Genomic DNA, 24,612 nt, shown 5'->3' with positions numbered 1-24,612 from the left:
TGTCAGGGTGATTTTCTTCCATAAAGGTTTGCAGTTCAACCCACTTTGTACACATTTCCTTAATCTTTGAAGAAGGCAACTTCTTCAATTTCTCTCTCTTCTCCTCTGAAGCAATTTCCTCAGTTGTGGCCTCTTGCTGTTGCAGATGCTCTTGCAGCTCATCGGTGGTTAGTTTATCGTTGTCCTCCTCCAACTCTTCCACATACTCCCCACTAACCTCCAACCCCATGGATTTCCCCAATGCCACAGTAGATTCCACAACTGGCATAGGCTCCTGAGGGTTAGCCCCAAACCCTTCAAAATTCCTCTCTTCTACACATTCTGGCCACAATTTCCTCCAAGCAGAGTTCATGGTCCTCTTAGTCACTCCCTTTCAAGCCTTACCTATAAGGTTTACACAATTGAGGATACTAAATTGATCTTTCCAAAACTCCCTTAGGGTCATTCGAGTGTCTGAGGTCACTTCAGAGCACTTTTGAAACATTGCTTTGGTGTACAGTTTATTGAAATTTGAAATGACCTGCTGGTCCATGGACTGGAGGAGAGGAGTGGTATTAGGAGGCAAAACTTCACTTTAATGAAGCTCAACTCCCCCGAAATTCGCTCTGCCAAGTCTGAAGGACGACCAGGAGCATTGTCTAATACCAGGAGGCACTTGAGCTCCAATTATTTTCCAGGAGGTAATTTTTCACAGTGGGGCCAAGCACATGGTAAAACCAGTCATAAAAAAAGTCCCTAGTGACCCATGCCTTACTGTTTGCCCTCCACATCACACACAAATTAGCCTTGATGACATTGTTTTTCCTGAACACTCTAGGAGTTTCAGAGTGATACACGAGTATCCCCACTAGCATTGTTACACAACATTAAGATTAGCCTGTCCTTCATAGGCTTGTGTCCTGGCAGTGCTTTTTCCTCCTGTGTAATGTAGTGCCTGTTTGGCATTTTCTTCCAAAATAGGCCTGTTTTGTCACAATTAAACACTTGTTGGAGTTTTAATCCTTCAGCCTCTATGTACCCCTGGAATTCCTGCACATATTTTTCAGCCGCTTTTTGGTCCGAACTGGCAGCCTCACCATGCCTTATCACACTATGTATACCACTTTGATTCTTAAATTTCTCAAACCAACCTTTGCTGGCCTTAAATTCACTCACATCTCCACTAGTTGCAGTCATTTTTTTAATTAAATCATCATGCAACTGCCTTGCTTTTTCACATATGATTGCTTCAGAGATGCTGTCTCTTGATATCTGTTTTTCGTTTATCCACACCAATAATAGTCTCTCAACATCTTTGAGTACTTGTGATCTGTGCTTCGTAAAGGTACTTGCACCTTTCACAACAACAGCTTCCTTGATTGCCTTTTTGTTGACCAGGATAGTAGTGATGTTTGACTGGGGGTTTTATGTACAACCTGGCCAGCTCAGAGGCATGCACTCCACTTTCAAACATATTAATTATCTCTTTCTTCATTTCAATAGTAATTTTCACCCTTTTTATCACAGGGTTGGCACTAGAAGCTTTCTTTGGGCCCATGCTGGCTTATTTAGCAGTTAGAAGCACTAAAAACATTGGAATAATACAAAATGTTCTGAATGTATGCATGGGAGCGACCACACTGGCTTGTAAACATTGGCACACTAACTGAAGGCAGGCCAGCTGAGGTGCGCTTAGGCCAGCCAGACGCGTGGATGCATACAGGACGAATGATGTAAGTCAAGTTTTTTAATGTATGTCAGGGTCAAATTTTTACGCTGACAAGCATCATAAGTCGGTTTTATCGTAGGTTGAGGGCATCTTAAGTTGGGGGTCCACTGTATTGGATTATCTAGCAAGCATATGTGAGTGTGTTTGATAAGAGTGGAGGCAAGTGATTTTTGGGACTTGATGAGCTGTTGGAGTGTCAACAAGGTAACTTTTTTTGAAGGGATGCAGAAGAAGCCAGTTAACTGGACTTGAGTCCTGGAGCTGGAGGTGGGAAGTACAGTACCTGCACTGTGAAGGAGGGGTGGGGATATTTGCAGTTTGGAGGAGCTAAGCGAAATTCTGAGTTGTAGTATCAGCATACCTTTGTCAAGACAGTGATGGAGTGAATGGTAGTGAAGGGGTTTCTTTTTCAGGTCACCCTACCTCAGTGAGATGACCACTGTATTAAATAAAAATTTAGGGTCAAGGAAATTTTTTTAAACATACCTGCCATCTCCTACTGAGGCAGGGTGACCTGGAAAAGAAAAGCAAAAGTTTTTGCTTTTTACATTTAGTAACTTGTACAAAAGAAGGGGTTACTAACCCCTTGCTCCCGGCTTTTCCATTTCCCCATGGAGGGTCAAGGAAATATCCCGAGTTTTATGAACATGATGTAATTTCTGTGTCAATAACATGTGTGTGCCTCCAGACCACTGTAAAATGTGTATTTTTAATGAAATCTTTGATATTACACTTGTTTCAAGGTGTAATACTCAGGAAAACATGGAAATAAGTCACTTTTTGACTAGCGAGTTATCCTAGGTGATGCAGGGGGGGGGTGATTATTTTTAATTCTTGAGTACTTGTTCTTTGAAGAAATACCAAAAATCTTAACACCAAGCCATAAGTTCAATAGCAGTGATGAAGAAATTATAAAGTTTATATTAAAGAATGAAAATGTGATCAAGATCATAAGCTCTAGAAAAGAGATGTCCTCTTATCTGAGACTTGAAAACATGAGCAGATTCCTGACCCCTAAGTCATTGGCAATCTGTTGGCTTTTGCAAATTATTAATCTCCTACAGCACAATCTGGATTACTCATTGTATAAGCTCTTATCTCCATCTCGTTGTCTCAGATTGAACAAATTGATTTTCCAATACCTAGGGCACACATCCTCACTGACCCTGTCACCACATTTAAGTTTATATTGCCTAATTTTTTTTTTTTCAACAGGCTTAAATTTTTTCTTGGCACCTTCAGCATAGCTAGTATTCCTTGGTTAATATTCCATGGTTAATATCCAAAGATGAGACGAAATGATGAAAATATTGAAAGTGAGGTGGTGAATGCAGGAGAGGGTAAGGTACAGTATACATCCAAGAGGTAGCTGACCATGTGGGAGGCTGTGTACACCAAGGAGCCAAGCTAGGCCTTTCTCTACAAAATAGCATCACTTTGAGCATGAAAGGGAAATTTTTTGCTGTGTGTTCAAGCTAGATTTCACGTGAAATATTTTTCGCAAATTTTATGGCGCAAACAGCCTGTCAAATTTTTGAAAATTTGGAGAAACTTCAGTGATATATTAAAATACGATGCATCATCGCATGAAATTTGAGATTCTTCTGTATGTAAATTTGTTCAAAGTTTGTATCTTTCTTTTTTATTTTAATTGTTTTGGTATATACTTGTGACTGGTTTTGAGAGTCTTCATACTCCTGCAACCCAGCCTGGGATCAAGTTTTTTTTGTGCTTGCCTGGTCAGTCAGGCTGTTGCTGTTGGTAGCCCACTGACACACAAACAAATCACAGCCTGAGTGATGTAGCACTTGGTGGAGGAAGTGATTGAGTTTAACCCCTTCAGGGTCCAAGGCCAAAATCTGAAGTGGTGCTCCAGTGTCCAAGAAATTTTGAAAAAAAAAAAAAATTATTATTTCTTACAGGATTAAAGAGCATATTTTTGTGAAGGTAATAAGACAAAAAAAAAATTTTCTGGTCAGTACTTACTGAGATACAGTGCCAAGAAGTCTGTCCAAAATGATGTGGTGGCGGCAACATCGACGAATTCCACATACGCGCATTACGTTATTTAGCGGTTTTTATAGTTTTTTCTTTTCTTTTCCAATTTTTTTCTTTTCCTACTAACATTTGGGGCCTGAGAGACCAATACTGTATGTAATGTATATATATAAACTCACTGTATTGAGCACAATAACTGCACTAAAGTTATTATCATATTATTTTTACCACTGTTGTTTATTACAATAAACATGCACAAATCTTGTATAATACTAATGTTCTATCATATATTTACATATTTACAATCACTGGACATGGTTTTAGAACTGCTGGAGCTTGTGGAACTCCTTGAAACAAGGCACCATGCACAGAGGCACCTTACATTCCTCACATATAAACCGAGTGTCTTTGCGTCTTTGTTGCCGTCGTTTTGTTTGTGCACAGACGATGCATCTCTTCTGAGCAAATTTCTTCTGAGTTGAAGGAAGCTGTATTATGAAATGATCACCTTCCCTCCTCAAACGCTTGGGTATATCCTGAGTAATTCGAGGACCTTGTTGTATAGCAGGTGTTCTTACCTGGTGCTTCATTATGAGTTGTCTGACAACAGACAAACAAAATTCACCATACGGTGGTCTGTTGCCAGTCTTTATTTGGTATATATTATATGCATTGAGCATTGAAATGTCCATGAGATGGAAGAAAAGTTTCATGTACTACTTGTAACTCTTATGAACACAGTCAACAAAACCAATCTGCATGTCACATTTGTCAACCAAGCGCATGTTTTGTGTATAATCAATCACTGTCACTGGTTTTCGAATACGTTCATTAGTCACTTGATCAACTTTGCCACTGTCTTGCATTTCATTACAGTGAATGGTTGTCAACAATGTGTTTGTCATGCCACCGTAATGCCATGATGTCATTGGCAGTAAACACCTGCACGTCATCACCACGAGCACCTGTGTTGAGCCTGGGGATATGTTTACGATTAGAACGCACTGTGCCACACACATCTGTCTTGTTCACTCACATGAAATCACTGAGTAATGGGCTTGTGTACCAGTTATCGGTATATAATGTATGCCCCTTACCAAGATAAGGTGCCATCATGTTTCTCACTACGTCACCTGAGATACCCAATAACATCTTGGTATCTTTCAATGTTTTACTTCCCATGTATACAACAATATCCAACACCAGGCCACTGTCACAATCACAGAGTACAAACAGTTTTATACCAAAGCGTTTCCTCTTGCTCGGTATATACTGCTTGAATGACAGTCTACCTTTGAACAAAATCAAAGACTCGTCAATTACAAGATTCTTGAATGGATAAAAGTATATGCTGAACTTTTGTTTGAGATACATGAAAACATTTTTAATCTTGTATAACCTGTCACTTCTGTCAGGCCTGGTTTTGTCAGAGAAGTGCAACATACGTAAGAGTAAGATAAACCTGTTCACTGGTATGATTTCACTGAAGACCGGGGTAGAAATTAGCCGATCTGTGGACCAGTATGCTTTTATATTATACTTATAGACATGAGGCATAAGCATTATTGTTGCAAAAAGCAAATACATTTCTGCAACAGTCGTCTCTTTCCACCTGTGAAGTTTTGACTGTGGTGATATGATCATATTTGCCATGGTGTACTCAAAACACTTATTACTTTCCCTGACAAAAGTTTCCATCAATGGCTGGTCAAAGAATAATTCAAAGAATTCCAGTTCATTGGCCATGGTTCCAAGGGGACAAGTAGGTAGAATTCCACTTTGAGAGTCATCAAAGTGGTGAGGCTTGGGAACAAAATTGGGATTTTGCTGCCAATCCCACATACGGTTTGCTGGTGGATACTGGACATCATAGGCTGGTTGTGCGGGTGGTTGTGGTTGTGGTGGGCTGGTGGCTGACTCTCTGCTTTGTCCTTGAACTGACGAGTCGGCAGCGTGGGTCCCAGCGTGGGCTGGTGAGTCACGCATGGTGGTCCCACTACCATCACCACTACCACCATCCACTGACGCCTGTGGTCTATCCATGCCAAGTGTAGCCACATCATCCTCACTATCACTACCTAAAACTGGTGTAGGGCCACGGGATGTACTCCGGGATGTACTCCGGGATGTACTCCGTCCCCTGGGCACAGTATAGGGTACACTACCTGAGCGCATGCGGCGGCGAACATACTGACGCTTCACTGGTGAATATGATTCCTCACTATCACTACTCGAATGATCGTCAAGCGCAATAAAATCACAATCCACGTCACTATCATCATCATTACTGAAGTCAGAGGCCTGGCCACGCGAAAATATTAGTTTTCTCTTGCGTTGAGGCACAACCGACCGTGGGTCACGAGTGCCCACACCAGAGGTAGAAGGTTGAGGATCGTCAGGGTTTTCTGCACTATTATCGATATCCTGGTCATTCCTTTCGGTCACTAACTGATCAAAGCCGTAGAATTCGTCTTCATTTCCACTTCCATCAGTGTCAGAACTATCAGATAGGAAGAAGAGAGTCCCAATTTTCCGGGGAGTGAGAGCTGACTTGCGACGAGGCATGGTGAACAAGGGTAACTGAGCCGGCGTTTCCACAATGCTATGCGGGCGCCTAGATTTTTTGTTTATGGTGCACACCCACCATGCAGACCCGTTCTCTCACATGTAGGCCTATGAGCGCTTTCGCGCTAAATTTGATGGCGCTAGAATTTTGGCGTAGATATACGGTTTGGACACTCAACGTGAAAGCCGTAGATCTATGGGACGGACCCTGAAAGGGTTAAACTTGAGGTCTTCCATACTTGTTCTAGCAGCATTTCTGATATCTGATGGTAGTATGTTGAATAGTCTAGGCCCAGGGAAGTTGATACAGTGTTGTCGTGTTCTGCCCATGACACCATGAGGTTATTTTAAATTTCCTCCCATGTATATTAGGCTCTCTTGTCTCTCTCATATCTTCCATTTATATATTGTTGTGTATCTTTCTCCTAAACTTGAAGGAGTGCATATTCAGTATGTTGAAATGTTCCCAGTGTTTAGATGCTTTATTGACTCTGTGTGGTCAAACTCTAGATATAAATCCATAGCTCTTTTGAGGGTTTCATATGTTACTTTCATTTGATTTTATTGCTACTTATTCTGTTTTTCTTCAGCTACTCTTGGACTGGATGGGGTGACCTTATTACAGTGGAACCCGGTTGTCAGCTTTATTACTTGTCAAATAAATTGGTTTTGGAACAAAGAATTTGGCAAAAAATATCCTGGTTTTTGTACATTCTCTTGGTTGGCCAACATTGCAAACGGTTTGGGTTGGTTTGATAATTTTAAGAAAAGAAGTGGCATTCATAGTGTGGCTAGGCATAGGGAGGCTGCCAATGTTGACAAAGTGGCTGTTGAAAAGTATGTTATTAAATTCCAAGAGTACGTAGAGGCTGAGGGGTTTGTCCCCAACAAATGTTTAATTGTAATGAGACAGGCCTCTTCTGGAAGAAACGGCCCAAGAGGGCCTACATAATTGAAGAGGAAAAGTCAGTGCCAGGATACAGGATAGTGAAAGACAGGCTTACTCTATTAATGTGTGGTAATGCAAGTGAGAACTTGAAATTAAAGCCCTTGTTTATCATTCCAAAAATCCACGAGTTTTTAAGAAGAACATTGTTATGAAAAACAGATTGGCTGTAATGTGGAGGGGGAACACGAAAGCTTGGGTAACAAGACAATTTTTTATTGAGTGGGTTCATGAGGTCTTTGCTCCCACTGCCAAAAAGTACCTTATTAAAAAACAATTATCACTTAGGACCCATTTACTTATGGATAATGCTCTTGCTCAGCCTCCAAGCTTGGAAAACGAGTTACTGGAGGAGTTCAGTTTTATAACTCTGAAGTTCTTGCCTCCTAATACCACTCCTCTCATCCAGCCCCTGGACCAGCAGGTCATTTCTAACTTCAAGGAACTCTACACCAAAGCACTTTTTGAAAGGTGCTTTGAAATCACTTCAGAAATAAATTTAACCCTCAGGGAGTTCTGGAAAGACCATTTCAATATCCTCACCTGCTAGAGGCTTATAGACACAGCCTGGGGGAATGTATCTTCTAGGGCCATGCAGTCAGAATGAAAAATATTGTGGCCTGATTTTGTGGCAGCCAGGGATTTTGAAGGCTCTGAAGATGAGCCTGAGCTGGTAGAGTATATTTTGTCCCTGGGAAAGACCTTGGGCCTAGAGGTGACTGAAGATGATGTAGAGGAATATAGAACTGAACTCACCTCAGAAGAACTTGTAGACCTTCAGAAGGAGCAGCAACAGATTGCAGCGGAGGAGCTGTCATCAGAGGAAGAGGAATAATGTTGGTAGAATTACTGACAATAGGTAGTAGGTTGGTAGACAGCAACTGCCAAGGGAGGTACTACCGTTCTGCCAAGCGAGTGTGAAACAAAAGCCTGTAATTGTTTTACATGATGGTAGGATTGCTGGTGTCTTTTGCCTGTCTCATAAACATGCAAGATTTCAGGTACGTTTTGCTACTTCTACTTACACTTAGGTCACACCACACATACATGTACAAGCATATATATATATATATACACACCCCTCTGGGTTTTCTGCTATTTTCTTTCTAGTTCTTGTTCTTGTTTATTTCCTCTTATCTCCATGGGGAAGTGGAACAGAATTCTTCCTCCGTAAGCCATGCATGTCGTAAGAGGCGACTGAAATGCCGGGAGCAAGGGGCTGGTAACCCCTTCTCCTGTATATATTACTAAATTTGGAAGGAGAAATTTTCGTTTTTCCTTTTGTGCCACCCCACCTCAGTGGGATACGGCCAGTGTGTTGAAAGAAAGATGTAAAGTAAAAGGACACAAGTGCAACTAATGTGACATTTTATTGTGCCACAATAAAATGTCACATTAGTTGCACTTGTGTCCTTTTACTTTACAGAGGAAGAGGAAGGAAGGGATGATGTGCCCATTGCACTTGTCAAGGAAATGTGTGCTAAATGGCATGAAGTGTAGGAGTTTGCAGAAAAATACCATCCAAACAAAGCAGTGGATATCCATCTCTAATATGCACAGTGACAGTGTAATGTCTGAATTTAGACAAGTGCTAAAACAGAGCCTGAAACAAACCCCACTGGACGGGTTTAGTAAGACAAAGAACCAGTGAGTCAGAACAAGGTGTTAATGGTAAAAAGAGACAAAGAAGAGAAACAACACCAGAAGGACAGTTGCCTGACATTAGTAGGAGGAGACTCCTTCCAAGCAGTAACATACCCCTTCCTTTCCTCCATCTCCTGCTTCCAGTATGCCATTAGCTCTCCTCTGACAGGTAAGAGGCAGTTAAATTTTCATTTTCTGTACAGTAATTCAGTTAGTTTCTTTTAGTATTCATTTTTAGTTTTATGTAGTACTGTAGTACATTTTTAATAAATTATTATATTGTCCTTTGGGGTATGGAATGGATTAATTCTATTTACATTATTCTATATGGGAAAAATTGCTTTGGTTGTCGTTCATTTTGGTTGTCAAATCGACATCTGGAACGAATTAAATTCGTCAACCGAGGTTCCACTGTACTTTATTAAAAAAAATGTCCATCAATTTTCTCTCTAATATCTTTTTGGCAGTATCCTGGCATATTATTTCTTTATTTTTATCCTTTTCTTCCCATGAATTGGTGTGATTGTCTTACATTTCTAATTCTCTTCAGTAATTCTTCCATAAGCTAACCTGAGTGAAAGTTAATTGAAATTGCCTGTGCAGTACATGTTTATTTTCCACCCTACCTTGAAATTTTATAAAAGGATTCTGATCTCACTATTTTGAGAAATTTCCTATTTTTTCTCTCTCTTTTTGATATTAAGTAATTTTGCATTTTTTTTTTTTTTTAAACAAGTCGGCCATCTCCCACCGAGGCAGGGTGACCCAAAAAGAAAGAAAATCCCCAAAAAGAAAATACTTTCATCATCATTCAACACTTTCACCTCACTCACACATAATCACTGTTTTTGCCAATATCCCAAACCCCTCCTTTAAAGTGCAGGCATTGTACTTCCCATTTCCAGGACTCAAGTCCGGCTATATAAAATAATCGGTTTCACTAAATATGACCCTGCTCACACTCCAACAACTCATCAGGTCCCAAATACCATTCGTCTCCATTCATTCCTATCTAACACACTCATGCACGCTTGCTGGAAGTCCAAGCCCTTCACCTACAAAACCTCCTTTACCCCCTCCCTTCAACCCTTTCGAGGGCAACCCCTACCCCACCTTCCTTCCCCTACGGATTTACACGCTCTCCATGTCATTCTACTTTGATCCATTCTGTCTAAATGACCAAACCACCTCAACAACCCCTCTTCAGCCCTCTGACTAATACTTTTATTAACTCCACACCTTCTCCTAATTTCCACACTCCAAATTTTCTGCATAATATTTACACCACACATTGCCCTTAGACAGGACATCTCCACTGCCTCCTCGCTGCAGCATTTACAACCCAAGCTTCACACCCATATAAGAGTATTGGTACCACTATACTTTCATACATTCCCTTCTTTGCCTCCATAGATAACATTCTTTGTCTCCACATATACCTCAATGCACCACTCACCTTTTTTCCTTCATCAATTCTGTGATTAACCTCATTCCTCTTAAATCCATCTGCTGATACTTCAACTCCCAAATATCTGAGAACATTCACTTCTTCCATACTCCTCCTCCCCGATTTGATATCCAATTTTTCTTAATCTAAATCATTTGATACCCTCATCACCTTACTCTTTTCTATGTTCACTTTCAACTTTCTACCTTTACACACACACACACACACACACACACACACAAATTCGTCCACTAACCTCTGTAATTTTTCTTTAGAATCACCCATAAGCACAGTATCATCAGCAAAAAGTAACTGTGTCGCTTCCCATTTTGCATTTGATTCCCAATAATTTATTCCCACTCCTCTCCCGAACACCCTAGCATTTACTTCTTTTACAACCCCATCTGTAAATATATTAAACAGCCATGGCGACATTACACATCCCTGTCTAAGACCTACTTTTACCGGAAAGTAGTCTCCCTCTCTTCTACACACCCTAACCTGAGCCTCACTGTCCTCATAAAAACTCTTTACAGCATTTAGTAACTTACCACCTATTCCATATACTTGCAACATCTGCCACATTGCTCCCCTATCCGCTCTATCATATGCCTTTTCAAAATCCATAAATGCAGTAAAAACTTCCCTACCTTTATCTAAATACTGTTCACATATATGCTTCAATGTAAATACCTGATCTACACATCCCCTACCCACTCTGAAACCTCCTTGCTCCTCTGCAATCCTACATTCTGTCTTACCTCTAATTCTTTCAATAATAACCCTACCGTACACTTTTCCTGGTATACTCAGTAAACTAATTCCTCTATAATTTTTACAAATCTCTTTTGTCCCCCTTCCCTTTATATAAAGGAACTATACATGCTCTCCGCCTATCCTTAGGTACCTTACCCTCTTTCATACATTTATTAAACAAAAATACGAACCACTCAAACACTACATCCCCCCCCTGCTTTTAACATTTCTGTCATGATCCCGTCAGTTCCAGCTGCTTTACCCCCTTTCATTCTACGTAATGCCTCACGCACCTCCCCCACACTTACATCCTGCTCTTCTTCACTCCTAAAAGATGATACACCTCCCTGGCCAGTGCATGAAATTACCGCCTCCCTTTCTTTGTCGACGTGTAAAAGTTCCTCAGAATATTCTCCCCATCTACCCAATACCTCCATCTCTCCATCTCCTAACTCTCCTACTCTGTTTTTAACTGACAAATTCATTTGTTCCCTAGGCTTTCTTAACTTGTTTAACTCGCTCCAAAATTTTTTCTTATTTTTATTAAAATTTCTTGACAGTGCCTCTCCCACTCTTTCATCTGCTCTCCTTTTGCACTCTCTCACCACTCTCTTCACCTTTCTTTTTCTCTCCATATACTCTACTCTTCTTATAACACTTCTGCTTTGTAAAAACCTCTCATAAGCTACCTTTTTCTCTTTTATCACACCCTTTACTTCATCATTCCACCAATCACTCCGCTTTCCTCCTGCACCCACCCTCCTATAACAATAAATTTCTGCCCCACATTCTACTACTGCATTTTTAAAAATATTCCAACCCTCTCTAACTCCCCCCCCCTACTCTTCATACTTGCACCAGCCCACCTTTCTGCCAATAGTTGCTTATATCTCACCTGAACTTCCTCCTCCCTTAGTTTATACATGTCCCTCTTACTTGTTGTTGCCATTTTCCTCTTGTCTTATCTACCTCTTATTCTAACTGTAGCTACAACTGTGGAAATAAATGGTATCAAATACCGACACAGTGGAAATATAAACACATATGCAGTATAATGTGATCCTTTATTGACAACGTTTCACCACACCACAACTAGATAATGATCCGATATATCAGTTGCCCCTCTATAAACGTGTACATCCTGAAGCCTATCCATCAACCTTATATCCACCATTACATAATCTAACAAACTACTTTCATTACGTGCTATATCGTACCTTGTATATTTATTTATCTTCTTAATATCTGAAGTGGTCGTTTATTTTACCTTTCCTTTTTCTTTTGTTAGCTTTTTATTTAGTTTGACTTCACTTGGGTAGCTATGTCTTGGATCTGGTGAAGTCAGTCTCCCATTGGCTTGTTTATATTGTCTGGTATATCTGGTTTTCACTATTTACTTTCATTTTGTATTGCTTATTTTTATCTCAGTGGCCTCTAATACCCTCATTTTATGTATTTGTGACTGTGAAATGAGTTCATCATTTTTTACTGATAGCTCACTGAATTTACTTTTCTGTCTAGGCAAGAATTTGCTCTATATTATTGTTATCTATTTTTCTAGTTGTTTTTGTAATTAACAATTATTTATACCTGCTGACTCCACCCCATCTCTAGGACGTTCTTTCGTGCTCTGTGCTTCCCTGCCTCTTCTCTTCATTTTTATTGATGTGGGATGACTTTTGTGAGGTAGATAGCTTTGGTTCTTGATGTGGTTGCGGAGTTGTCAGTAGCTGATGGTTGTATTGGAATCCTTAGGTATTGTATAATGTATCTGGTATGTTTAAACATGCAGCATTTCATAGAGAACTGAGTGGAAAGCTTTATCACGAAAATGATGGTGCTCTGAAGAACTTATAAACCATTCATCACTAAACATGCTGTGCTGTGAAGGTTCTCCTTCTACACACACAGTTTTATAGTATAATAGGGTTTTTTGCCATATTATCTGAGGCGGGTTTTTTTTTTCTTTTTAACCCTTTCACTGTCAAGACCCTTGCTCACAAACTTGTTCACAGTGCCAAATAATTTAAAAAAAAAATTCTTATGAAATGATAGCGAATCTTTTCCTGATGGTAATGAAACCCAAAGTACGAAATTTGATGGAAAACTTGCGGAATTACCCTCTCGCAAAGTTAGCGGTCTCGGTGATATTGACGCATCAGCAATTTCACCCACTTTGAGCCCAATTTTCAGCCAATTCCATTGTTCCAGTTGACCAAACTCATAGCTGTTTTGCTAGAACTCCCTTTGCTCTATTGACTGAGTACAAGAAACCTCCCATTTACCAATTTCAACTCCCCAATAAAGTGATCAGAAATTGGTAATTTGGCCAGTTTTGTACACAATTCAGGGAAGGCCAATTTCAAAATAGGGTCCAGAATTAACAATACAGTGGACCCTCGCTTAAGGATATTAATCTGTTCCTGAGAGCTCAATGTTAGACGAAATTATCGTTAGCCGAATTAATTTTCCCCATAAGAAATAATGGAAATCAAATTAATCCGTTCCTGACACCCCAAAGTATGAAAAAAAAAATTTTTACCACGTGAAATATTAATTGTAATACACACAAACTGAAGAAGACATGTACAATTACATGACACTTACCTTTATTGAAGATCTGGTGATGATTGGGATGGGAGGAGGGGAGAGTGTGGATGGTGTTAATGTTTAGAAGGGGAATCCCCTTCCATTAGGACTTGAGGTGGCAAGTCCTTTTCTGGGGTTACTTCCCTTCTTCTTTTAATGCCACTAGGACCAGCTTAAGAGTCACTGGACCTCTCGCAAAACATCTGTCCATAAAGGCCTGTACCTCCCGTTCCTTTATGACTTTCCTAAAGTGTTTCACAACATTGTCGGTGTAATAGTCACCAGTACGGCTTGCAATAGCTGTGTGAGGGTGATTTTCATCAAAAAAGGTTTGCACTTCAAGCCACTTTGCACACATTTCCTTAATCTTTGAAGTAGGCAACTTCCTCAATTTCTCTATCCCCTCTCCAGAGCAGTTTCCTCAGGTCTGGCCTCTTGCTGTTGAAGATGATCTTGCAGCTCATCATTGGTTAGTTCTTCATTGTCCTCTTCCACCAACTCTTCCACATCCTCCCCACTAATCTCCAACCCCAAGGACTTCCCCAATGCCACAATTGATTCCACAACTGGCATAGGCTTCTCAGGGTTAGCCTCAAATCCTTCAAAATCCCTTTTGTCTACACATTCTGGCCACAGTTTCTTCCAAGCAGAGTTCAAGGTCCTCCTAGTCACTTCCTCCCAAGCCTTACCTATAATGTTTACACAATTGAGGATGCTAAAGTGATCTCTCCAAAACTCTCTTAGAGTCAATTGAGTTTCTGAGGTCACTACAAAGCACCTTTCAAACAGCTTTTGTGTATTTTTTGAAGTTTGCAATGACCTGCTGGTCCATGGGCTGCAGGAGAGGAGTGGTATTAGGAGGCAAAAACTTCACCTTAATGAAGCTCATGTCCCCAGAAAGTCGCTCTGTCACGTCTGTAGGATGACCAGGAGCATTGTCTAATACCAGGAGGCACTTAAGGTCCATTTTATTTTCCAGGAGGTAATTTTTCACAGTGGGGGCAAATGCATTGTGTAACCAGTCATAGAAAAGGTCTCTAGTGACCCATGCCTTACTGTTTGCCCTCCACATCACACACAAATTAGCCTTGAGGACATTGTTTTTCCTGAATACTCTGGGAGTTTCGGAGTGATACACAAATAAAGGCTTCACTTTGCAATCACCACTAGCATTAGCACACATCAACAGAGTAAGCCTGTCTTTCATAGGCTTATGTCCTGGCAGTGCCTTTTCCTCCTGAGTAATGTAGGTCCTGCTTGGCATTTTCTTCCAAAACAGGCCTGTTTCGTCACAATTAAACACTTGTTCAGGTTTCAATTCTTCACTGTCTATGTACTCCTTGAATTCCTTCACATATTTTTCAGCTGCTTTTTGGTCCGAACTGGCAGCCTCACCATGCCTTATCACACTATGTATGCCACTACGATTCTTAAATCTCTCAAACCAACCTTTGCTGGCCTTAAATTCACTCACATCACCACCACTAGTTGTAGGCATTTTTCTAATTAAATCATCATGCAACTTCCTAGCCTTTTCACATATGATCGTTTGAGAGATGCTATCTCCTGCTATCTGTTTTTCGTTTATCCACACCAATAACAGTCTCTCAACATCTTCTATCACTTGCGATCTCTGTTTTGAAAACAAAGTTGCACCTTTGGCAAGAACAGCTTTCTTGATTGCCGTTTTCTTGGCCACAATAGTAGCGATGGTTGATTGGGGTTTACTATACAACCTGGCCAGCTCGGAGACACACTTCACTTTCATACTTAGCAATGATCTCTTTCTTCATATCCATAGTAATTCTCACCCTTTTTGCTGTAGGGTTGGCACTAGAAGCTTTCTTGGGGCCCATGGTGACTTATTTTGCAGGTGCAGTCACTAAAAACGCGGTGATAATATGAAATGTTCCGATTGTACGCTTGGATGCGACCGCGGTGGCTGGCTTGTAAACACTGGCACCCACGGAACAAGTGAGGCGGGCTCAGGCCGCATGTGGACGCGCCTTGAACGAATCGCGTTGAATGAATTTTTTAGCGCTAGCCGAGGCAAAATTTTTTCATTACAGTGTATCGCTAGGCGGATTTAACATTATACGATGCGTTCGTTAGGCGAGGGTCCACTGTACAAACATTCCTAACACTAAAATAACATTTTCCCTGTTTGTTAGTTGTCTCCAAACCCCTCTTACATTACGCTTGCTTTCCATTTTGAATTTTTATTCACACAAAAAATAGAAGATTTACTGTTATGCAGATTACTGCGCTGTTGTAAAAATGGTATAAATAATATCAGCACATTTGTGAAAGCATGTTAGACCCACCAGTTGACAGGTATTGGATGCATGACGTGATTTGTTTACTCTTGAACATCAGCAAAAATCGAACATTTCAACTACTTTGAGCTCAATTTCAAGGTACTTTTTGTGTGTAAACCATTCAAAATCATCTGTTTCTGTAATATATCTTCCATTCTATCATATGAGACCAAGAAAACGAGAATACAACCATAAATGCCATACAAAAACACACCACAAAGTCGCTGTTTTAGACCACTCACGTGGTTGGAGTTTTAATCTTCTCATGTACTGCATGCTGCAGGATTTTTTTTTATATTGTGCACACTGACTACTTAGACCCATTCTCTCTTATGTAGGCCTATCACCTTTCTTCCGCAAGATTGGAAGCTGCTAGAATTTTGGTGTAGTATTACAGGACTGATACGCTTGCAAGCCGTAATATTATGGGACCAACAATGAAAGGGTTAATCTGCACGTTCGGTAAATTATGTCTTATCTAGTCGTAACATTACAGTGGACCTTCGACCAATGGCTTTAATCTGTTCCAGAGAGCTAGCCTTTAGTCAAATTAGCTGTTAGTCGAATTAATTTTCCCCATAAGAAATAATGGAAATCAAATTAATCCATTCCAGACAGCCAAAAGTATTAAAAAAAAAATTTTTTTTTTTCTACATGAAATATACATTTCCCTACACAGAAAACAATGAGGAATGCCCAATACATACATAAATATGAAAATACTAAAATGACACTTACCTTTATTGCAGAGTATTGTTAAGTGATGAGACACTTTTTCTTAAACACACTGGGATTTTTAGAGTGATACATGAGTAAAGGCTTCACTTTGCAATCCCCACTAGCATTACAACATAACATGAGAGTTAGCCTGTCTTTCATAGGCTTGTGTCCTGGGAGTGCCATTTCCTCCTGAGTAATGAGTAATGTAGGTCCTGTTTGGCATTTTCTTCCAGAACAGGCCTGTTTTGTCACAATTAAACACTTGTTGGGGTTGGAATTTTTCAGCTTCACCATGCCTTATCACACTGTATGCCAGTACGATTCTTAAATCTCTCAAACCAACCTTTGCTGGCCTTAAATTTACCAATATGAGCACTAGTTCCAGGCATTTTTTCCTTTTCACCTGGGTGTTAGGTGATTGGTGTGGGTTGCATCCTGGGGGACAAGATTAACCCATAAATGGTCCAAACGTATATATACGTTCACTACCCCAGTGCCCCGAATATTTTTTAAAAATAATTTTTTTTATTGAAAAAAAAAGAGGACATTTTTCTAAGTGTTATAGGATAAAAAAAAAAAAATTAGAGTCAGTACTTACCGAGATATGAGGCCACAAAGTTGGCACTTGGGGATCACCTGACGGCAACATGGAGCACTGCCGCTTGCAAAAGTGTTGCTGATATACCTTTTTTTCTATTTTTCATATTTTATATAATTTTCATGTTCTGATAATTACAATTTATAGTAGTTCTTGTCATTTCATAACCAATCTTTGTTCTGATACTAGTATTAGGCACTGAAATTGTACTCACATTGTCACAAACACACTGGCAGGTGGACATTTACACCTGCCTTGGCCATTTACTATTGTTTTGGAATATATACAAAGTATTTATGTGTCCCAGCAATGTTTTGGATATGTGGAAGTATATAATAATAATGAGGAGGAGGAGAAGGAGAAGAAAAATACGTAATAATAATAAAATAATAAGTTGCCTTGAAGCACGAAAAACAAAGTCCACCCCTGACAGTGACATGATAAGATGAGATAACATCTGATAAGAGCTGACATTTGATGAGCATAAACGAGGGGCAGCAGATAAGATTATAGGTGACGTTTGATGACCATTGCCCTCCTTTGTTTTCACTGGTACACAAACATGTCTGTCTGTCAAGCTCTCTGTCTATCCGTCTAGCTCTCTGTCTCAGAGAGAGCCACAAGACTGCATCATCACCTTTACTCACATCTTCAAGCAGAGTGTAGCACTTTGTCTGGATTTTTGGATTATCCTAGGTAATTTACACTATGTATGCATGTATTTATGTGTACCTGTGAGACAGAGACAGATAGACAGGGATAGACAGAGACAGAAACAGATAGAGACAAAGACAAAGACAGAGATAGAGACACAGACAGACAGACAAACAGAGATAGAGCCAGGCTGCCAGCCACACAGCTGGCCACCATGCAGCTGGCCAGCCAGCCTGCCAACCAGCCAGCCTGCCAGCCAGTGGTTTTTCTTGACTTAGGGCATAGATTATAAGACATTCTGAAAGGGTGTTCCACAAATATTGCACATGGGTTATTATCGAGTTTTTTTTTTTTATATTTCCTCGACCACTTGTGGCCACATCCACCTCAAAGCTACTAAACTCAGGGTCAAAATCACTTTCCTCTTAAAATGGGAGTGTTAATACTACATGACATCAGTGAATCCCAGGTGTTTGCTGCACTGTTTGCTCTAGCTGGCACTCATTTGAACTGGTGCTCCCAGATTTTTTTAATACCGCGCACACTGAGTATTAGGACCCATTCTATGCTGACAAGGCATCTCAGGCCAATCGTGCCAAATTTGAAGGCAGGAAAAATAAAACGTATATATATGTTTGGGGCACTAGCGGTAAAAACGTATATATACGTTTGGACCGTTTACGGGTTAAGGACCCCCAGTGGAAATAAGTTAGACAGTCCTCGATGATGCACTGACTTTCTTGGGTTATCCTGGGTGGCTAACCCTCTGGGGTTAATTGTTTCTCGGTAATTGTTTCTCATTAAGCCACTGCAACAACAGTCTCTCCACATCTTCAAGTAGTACAGCTGACCGTGGTGCAGCAACAGCTGGCCATGGTACGATAGTATTTCAATAGTATTTCTCACCCTTTTTACCACAGGGTTAGCACTAGAAGCTTTCTTGGGGTCCATGATGACTTATTTAGTCATCATGGACCCCAAGCACTACAAACACTGGAATAATACAAAATATATCGCAGGTACACATGGAATAGACCGCAACGGCTTGTAAACATTGGCACACTGAGTCTTGGAGTGGCTGGGCCCGCTCAGGCCGCATGGACACATTCAGGACGAAAGTCGTTAGATGAGTTTTTCGCCATTGGTAGAGCCGATATTTTTACCCTAAAGAGCGCCGTTAGACGAATTTGGCGTTAGTCCATGCCACCGTTGGTCGGGGGTCCACTGTATTTCTAACATTCTTTTGAGAGGGTGGCAATCTGTATTACTTAATGCAGAAGCTCCTACTCTTTCCTCAATTTTTCTAATTGTGAAAATAGGTGATTCATTTACATAAAACTGGCCAGCAGTTTCATTACACATGTACCATACCTAAGCATATCTAACATTTCCATTTTCTTCATTAACCTTTTGAGGGTCCGTGCCATAGATATACGGCTTTACGTTGAGGGTCCAAACCGTAGATCTATGTCGTGAGCTCAGCTCACTCTGATAAGCTGTGAGCGGTAAATTTTGGCCTTGATATGAGAGAATACATCTATGTGGTATGTGTGCACCACATAAAACAAATCCTGCAGCACATAGTGCATAATGAGAGAAAAAAACTGAGACCGTAATTTTCGATTAAAACAGCGACTTTTCAGTGTTTGTTCGTGTTTTTATAATTGTATTTGCGATTTCTTGGTCTCATTTGATAGAATAGAAGACATTACAAAAATAGAGATGATTTTGATTGGTTTTAGTACTGAAATGGCTCGAAACTGAGCTCGAAGTAGCGGAAATGTTAAATTTTTGCCGATGTTAAAGAGTAAACAGATGACCTCGCATATCTAATACACGCTAGCTGGTGGGTCTAATATATGTTCACAAATGTGGTGATATTATTTATACAGTTATTACAATATTGCATAACAGTAAATCTATTTTTTGGTTTGAATAAAAATTCATTATGTGAATAAAAAATCAAAATGGAATTCATTAGTAAAGCCTGAAAACGTAACTAATGAACAGAGGAAATGTTAGTTTAGTGCCAGGAATACCTACATTGTTTATTCTGGACCCTATTTTGAACTTTGCATTAACTTGGCCAAATTACCAATTTCCGATCACTTTATTTTGTAGTTGAAACAGTTGACTTGGCGAATTCTTGTGCTCAATCGATAGAATAGAAGTAATACTAGTGAAATAGCTAAGAATTTGGTTGATTGGAATAATGTAATTGGCCTAAAATGGGAGTCAAATTCCACAAAATCGCCGATGCGTAAATATCACTGACAACAAAATTCGTGAGAGCATAATTTCGTCAATTTTCCATCAAATTTCGTACTTTTTGTTTTATTATCTTCAGAAAAAGATTCTCTACCATTTCATAAGAAAAAATAACAAAATTATTTTTTGAAAATTCTTGGACACTGGTGCACACTTTGAAATTTGGCCTCTGGACCCTGAAAGGGTTAAATAGATTAATGCTTATTGTTCTTTGCACTTCCAGTATCACTAATGTTCCTCTTGGGTGCCATGGTTAATATTCAGAGACAGGATATAGTGATGAAAATATCCCATATAGTTTAATAAACAGTGTGAGTGAAGTACACAGTGTTTCCAGAATGCATCTGTAGGTAGTGTGGGTTGTCAGTGAGAGAGGAGTTGTTGTGTGAGTTGTCAATGAGAGAGGAGGAGTTGTGTACCATGACATTAAGTGTCAGTATTTTAGGCATTAGCTGATTCCTTAACACTTTATAGAAATTAATAACAAGATTTTTGCACTCTTATCAACGTTTTTTGGTTGCATTTTGTGAATCTCATTGTGAGAAAATTACACTGTGAAATTACCTAAGGTTTTACTGTAGCATATTATTTTACAGAAAATTCATTCTAAATGTTTATTTCCTAAAACTTAATGTGCTTTTTCTTTAACTAAGTGTACATCTTTACATCCTATTTGCCATATTTGTTTATTTTACTAACTTCACCTAGCATATTCCTTTGTAAGCACTTCATATACACTGCTTTTTACAATTGACTGCTTTCTTTATTCCACCATACACAGCTGCTGCTCCCACTACTTGACTTGCACTACTGCAGCCTCTGTTGATTTTACTGCAGATAGTCTTTCAAAGGCAATTATTTTCTCACTATACAAGTATAAGTGTTTCTTTTACTGTACTTTGTCAATATACATTGTAAGCTTGTTAACTCTCCCATCTCTCCTACTCATTTGTTATATTTATCATTCTATTTAGATCTCTCCTCATACCTCTGTGGTTTGTGTAGTCTTAGTCTTCTAACTTTAATTTTGGTGTTACTCAGTAGCATATCCCTTACTACTTTGGCATTCATATTTTCATACTTCCCTCTTTTATTATAGTAATCTATAATACCATGTTTCAGTTAAATCTAATCAATACACTGAGAAATTTGATTAGTGTTTAATTGGTACTTAGCTTCATTAGTGTATTGGGTGAAAGGAGGTTGTTACCAGGGTAGGGGTGGTGGAGGGTGGGGTGTCATTATAGGTAGTGAGCTAGTGTCCCCCTACAGTTCCCCCCAACAAAACAAGGAGCATCCAGGTGGCAGCAACGACTAGCAGGGCTGTTGCGTCTTCGTCTGCTACATGAAGAAGGTGTGTCATGAAATCTGTTTTGATGTTTCACAAAGGGCTGCACATGTTTTGTGTGTTTTTTTAAGGGGAACTAAGGCTTTGACACTAAATACAATTTTGCACTAGACACTGGGTCGAGGTGAGTAATTATTTTCAAGTCTCACAGATGTTGCCTTGTTGCCCCTTTTGTTTTGACACCATGCTATTTCATAACATGATTTAATTATTTTTTTCTCTCTTGTGTTGCATGGTCTATCTTATTTTAATATTGCTTGTGGGAACAATACTATATACTTTGGATGTTTGATTTTAAAATATGCAAATGATGATTTTTTTTTTTTTATAAAAGCATGCCTTCACCACTAACAGGAATTAAGTAGACCTGTTTATGGTCCCAGTTTGATGTATTAAGGGAGAGTGGGGATGTTTGGGACACTTCCCAAAGATATTTGTGTAACATCAAGTTCTTCAAGCAGACTTGCTTGGATTGTCATAGCATGGGTACCTTTATTGGCTATTTTGTTGATATGCAACATTCTATGGTAAATTTTAAAGGTAAAAAATTTTGATAACCTTAGGTTAACTGTCGTAACACTTCACACAGATGAGGATATTTCAGACATTTTTACAAAAATGTTTGTGCAAAATTAGGTTCCATAGGCAGGTAGACTTAGCTTGTGTCTAAGCATGAATACATACCTTCGTCATTTTATTAGTGAAGTACTGTACATTATTATTAAATAGAATGTTTTGGAGGTAAAAGAAAAAAAAAAGGACTACATCAGTTTCACCTTGGAGGTGTATTTATACCAGGCACACGTTATTGATTGTTTTATGTACACTTAACATAGCTCTTACATATTTCCTCGAGTCCATCATTGCAGTATTGCTACTGTACTTTTGTATCATATGAAATGTATGACAGAGGGGAAGAGGATAATTTAGTAGTCCCTTCAGCTCATAACCAAAGTATCCTAGTTCACTTGTGGGGCATGTGGAAATTTTGGACAGGTTTCCTTACACCTGTTGCCCCTGTTCTCCTAATAGTAAATAGTTGTCTGAGTCTTATTTGATATTTGGGTTGTGTCCTGGCAAGTAGGGGTAGTAAAGCTGAGATAAAGCAGAACTTTGAAATTAGATAAGTGCAGTAATATCTCTGCCTGCAAATTTGATGGTTTAAAAAATAATTGTCTGCAGTATCCCACCTGTCTGTTTTCAACTGTCAGAACATACACACCTTAAACATTTTGCTATGAACATACAGATTAACATTTTACTAACTGTTCTGGTAAAAATATCTAATACATCAAATATTTTTTTTAACACACTGGCCATTTCCCACCGAGGTAGGGTGACCCAAAAAAGAAGCACTGTCGCCATCATTTACATTATCATTGTCTTGCTAGGGGCACGTAGATACAACAGTTCAGATGTCTCTCCAAACAGTAAATATTCCTACCCCTCTAGTGCAGACACTGCACTTCCCATCTCCAGGACTTGGGGTCTCGCTAGCTGGCTTTGCTGAATCCCACTCCAACAGCCCATCAGGTCCCAGAAAATATTTGCCTCCACACACACCTATCTAACATGCTCACACATGCTTGCTGGATGTCTAAGCCCCTTGCACACAGAACCTACTTTACCCCCCCCCCCCCTCCCTCTCTCCATCTTTTCCTAAGATGACCCTTACCCCACCTTCCCTCCACTACAGATTTATATACCCAAGTCGTCCTGTTTTTCAGAGCATAAAACAAATCACATACAAATTTTCAAGAAATTATGATATTTTCTTCAATAATACCTAGATGACAAATCCAGTGGACCAGTTTGGACCACAGTGGTGGGTGATGACTTAATATAGCAACACACATTCATGCTGAATCTCGAAAGTGCAGGTAACAAGTGCAAGAAAAAATTCTGTGATGGAATCGGAGTTACATGTTTGTCCCTCAGTCAGTCAAATCATTTACAATAACTAAACTGGGGCAGTTATAAGTAGAGAGCTTGAATAGCTTACACAGTGTATCTAATAAAGTAGCTATGGTAGTAACTGTCAGGAGTTGAGTATTAATGGAAAAACAAGTACAGGTAGGCCCCACTTAGGTTAGGTTTCAGGCTACTGCTGTATAGCGAAACATAGCTTTTTCTCACTTTGAAATGCTTATAAAAGCCTGATAACATGTTTACACTATCACATATTAAGTGAGCAGTAGAGCTAGGCCTAGGAAATGCATATAAAGTACACACATTGCTTACCTTAAAAATATTTTCATCCTTAGCTTTTAGTGAGTGGTGAATTCGCACCTACTCTCACCCAATTGACTACAAACATAGAAATACATAATACAACTATTACCTAATGAATCTTAACTGGTCATAAGTTTGCCTGTGATACTCCAATATAGGAGCTCCAATGGAAACTATGTATTGTACCAAAACAAAGCCCTTCACATTGCTAAATTTATGAACTGTAATGCAGTTACTTAGCCTGAATACCAACATGCTCCTTGATCTGTACCAATGTAGAGTTTTGAATTAACCTTAGTCTGGCCAAAATGCCTAGCCATGCTAGGGGTGATAGTGTCCCTCTCTGTAATTAGTTTTATATAATATGTAAACCACACAATATCCTATAATATGTAAACCCCACATTGTAATCTTTATAGAGAATAAACTTTATTTGATTTGATTTGATTATAGGAAGTTTGAATCAATGAATAATGGGTATACATTAATTGAAAACTGCTGTAAAGTGAAGTGCTGTAAAGCTGGGCCCACCTGTAGCTCTTTAGAGAGTTCGCAATAGGTAGTTTGTCATGCAACATTTATGTAAACCTGTGGAAGAATGCAATTTGTACCTACAGTTGTGTTAAACTCAGGCCCCAGAGAACTGAGAAAAGATGCTTGACATTGCTGTTAGTTTTTTCATCAGGAAAAATCCATACACTCATATTTTGTAACCCTTGAGATGCCGTGGGCCTAAAAATAAAAACCTACCGTATGATTGACAAAATTTTGAAAAAAAAAAAACTGATTTTCTTCTGAATTTGAAGTGACTATTTTTTGAT

General features: G+C 39.4%; 1 protein-coding gene across 5 annotated transcripts in view; it reads left to right on the top strand.

The window, feature by feature from the left end:
• The window catches only part of LOC128689424 (protein wntless), a 169,422-nt gene that overhangs the window by 56,066 nt on the left and 88,744 nt on the right, over positions 1-24,612 (top strand). For 3 of the 5 annotated variants that reach the window (XM_053777685.2, XM_053777684.2, XM_053777683.2), the window contains exon 3: positions 21,484-21,565. The exons of the other annotated variants lie outside the window; for them this stretch is intronic. In XM_053777685.2, the coding sequence (XP_053633660.1) occupies positions 21,484-21,565 (82 nt within the window). The remainder of the gene's footprint in view (positions 1-21,483; positions 21,566-24,612) is intronic. 5 annotated transcript variants of the gene reach the window in all.

This window comes from Cherax quadricarinatus, chromosome 18 (genome assembly GCF_038502225.1).
Source record: "Cherax quadricarinatus isolate ZL_2023a chromosome 18, ASM3850222v1, whole genome shotgun sequence".
Taxonomy (NCBI): Eukaryota; Metazoa; Arthropoda; class Malacostraca; order Decapoda; family Parastacidae; genus Cherax; species Cherax quadricarinatus.
This window is presented reverse-complemented; position numbering and strand designations above follow the sequence as displayed.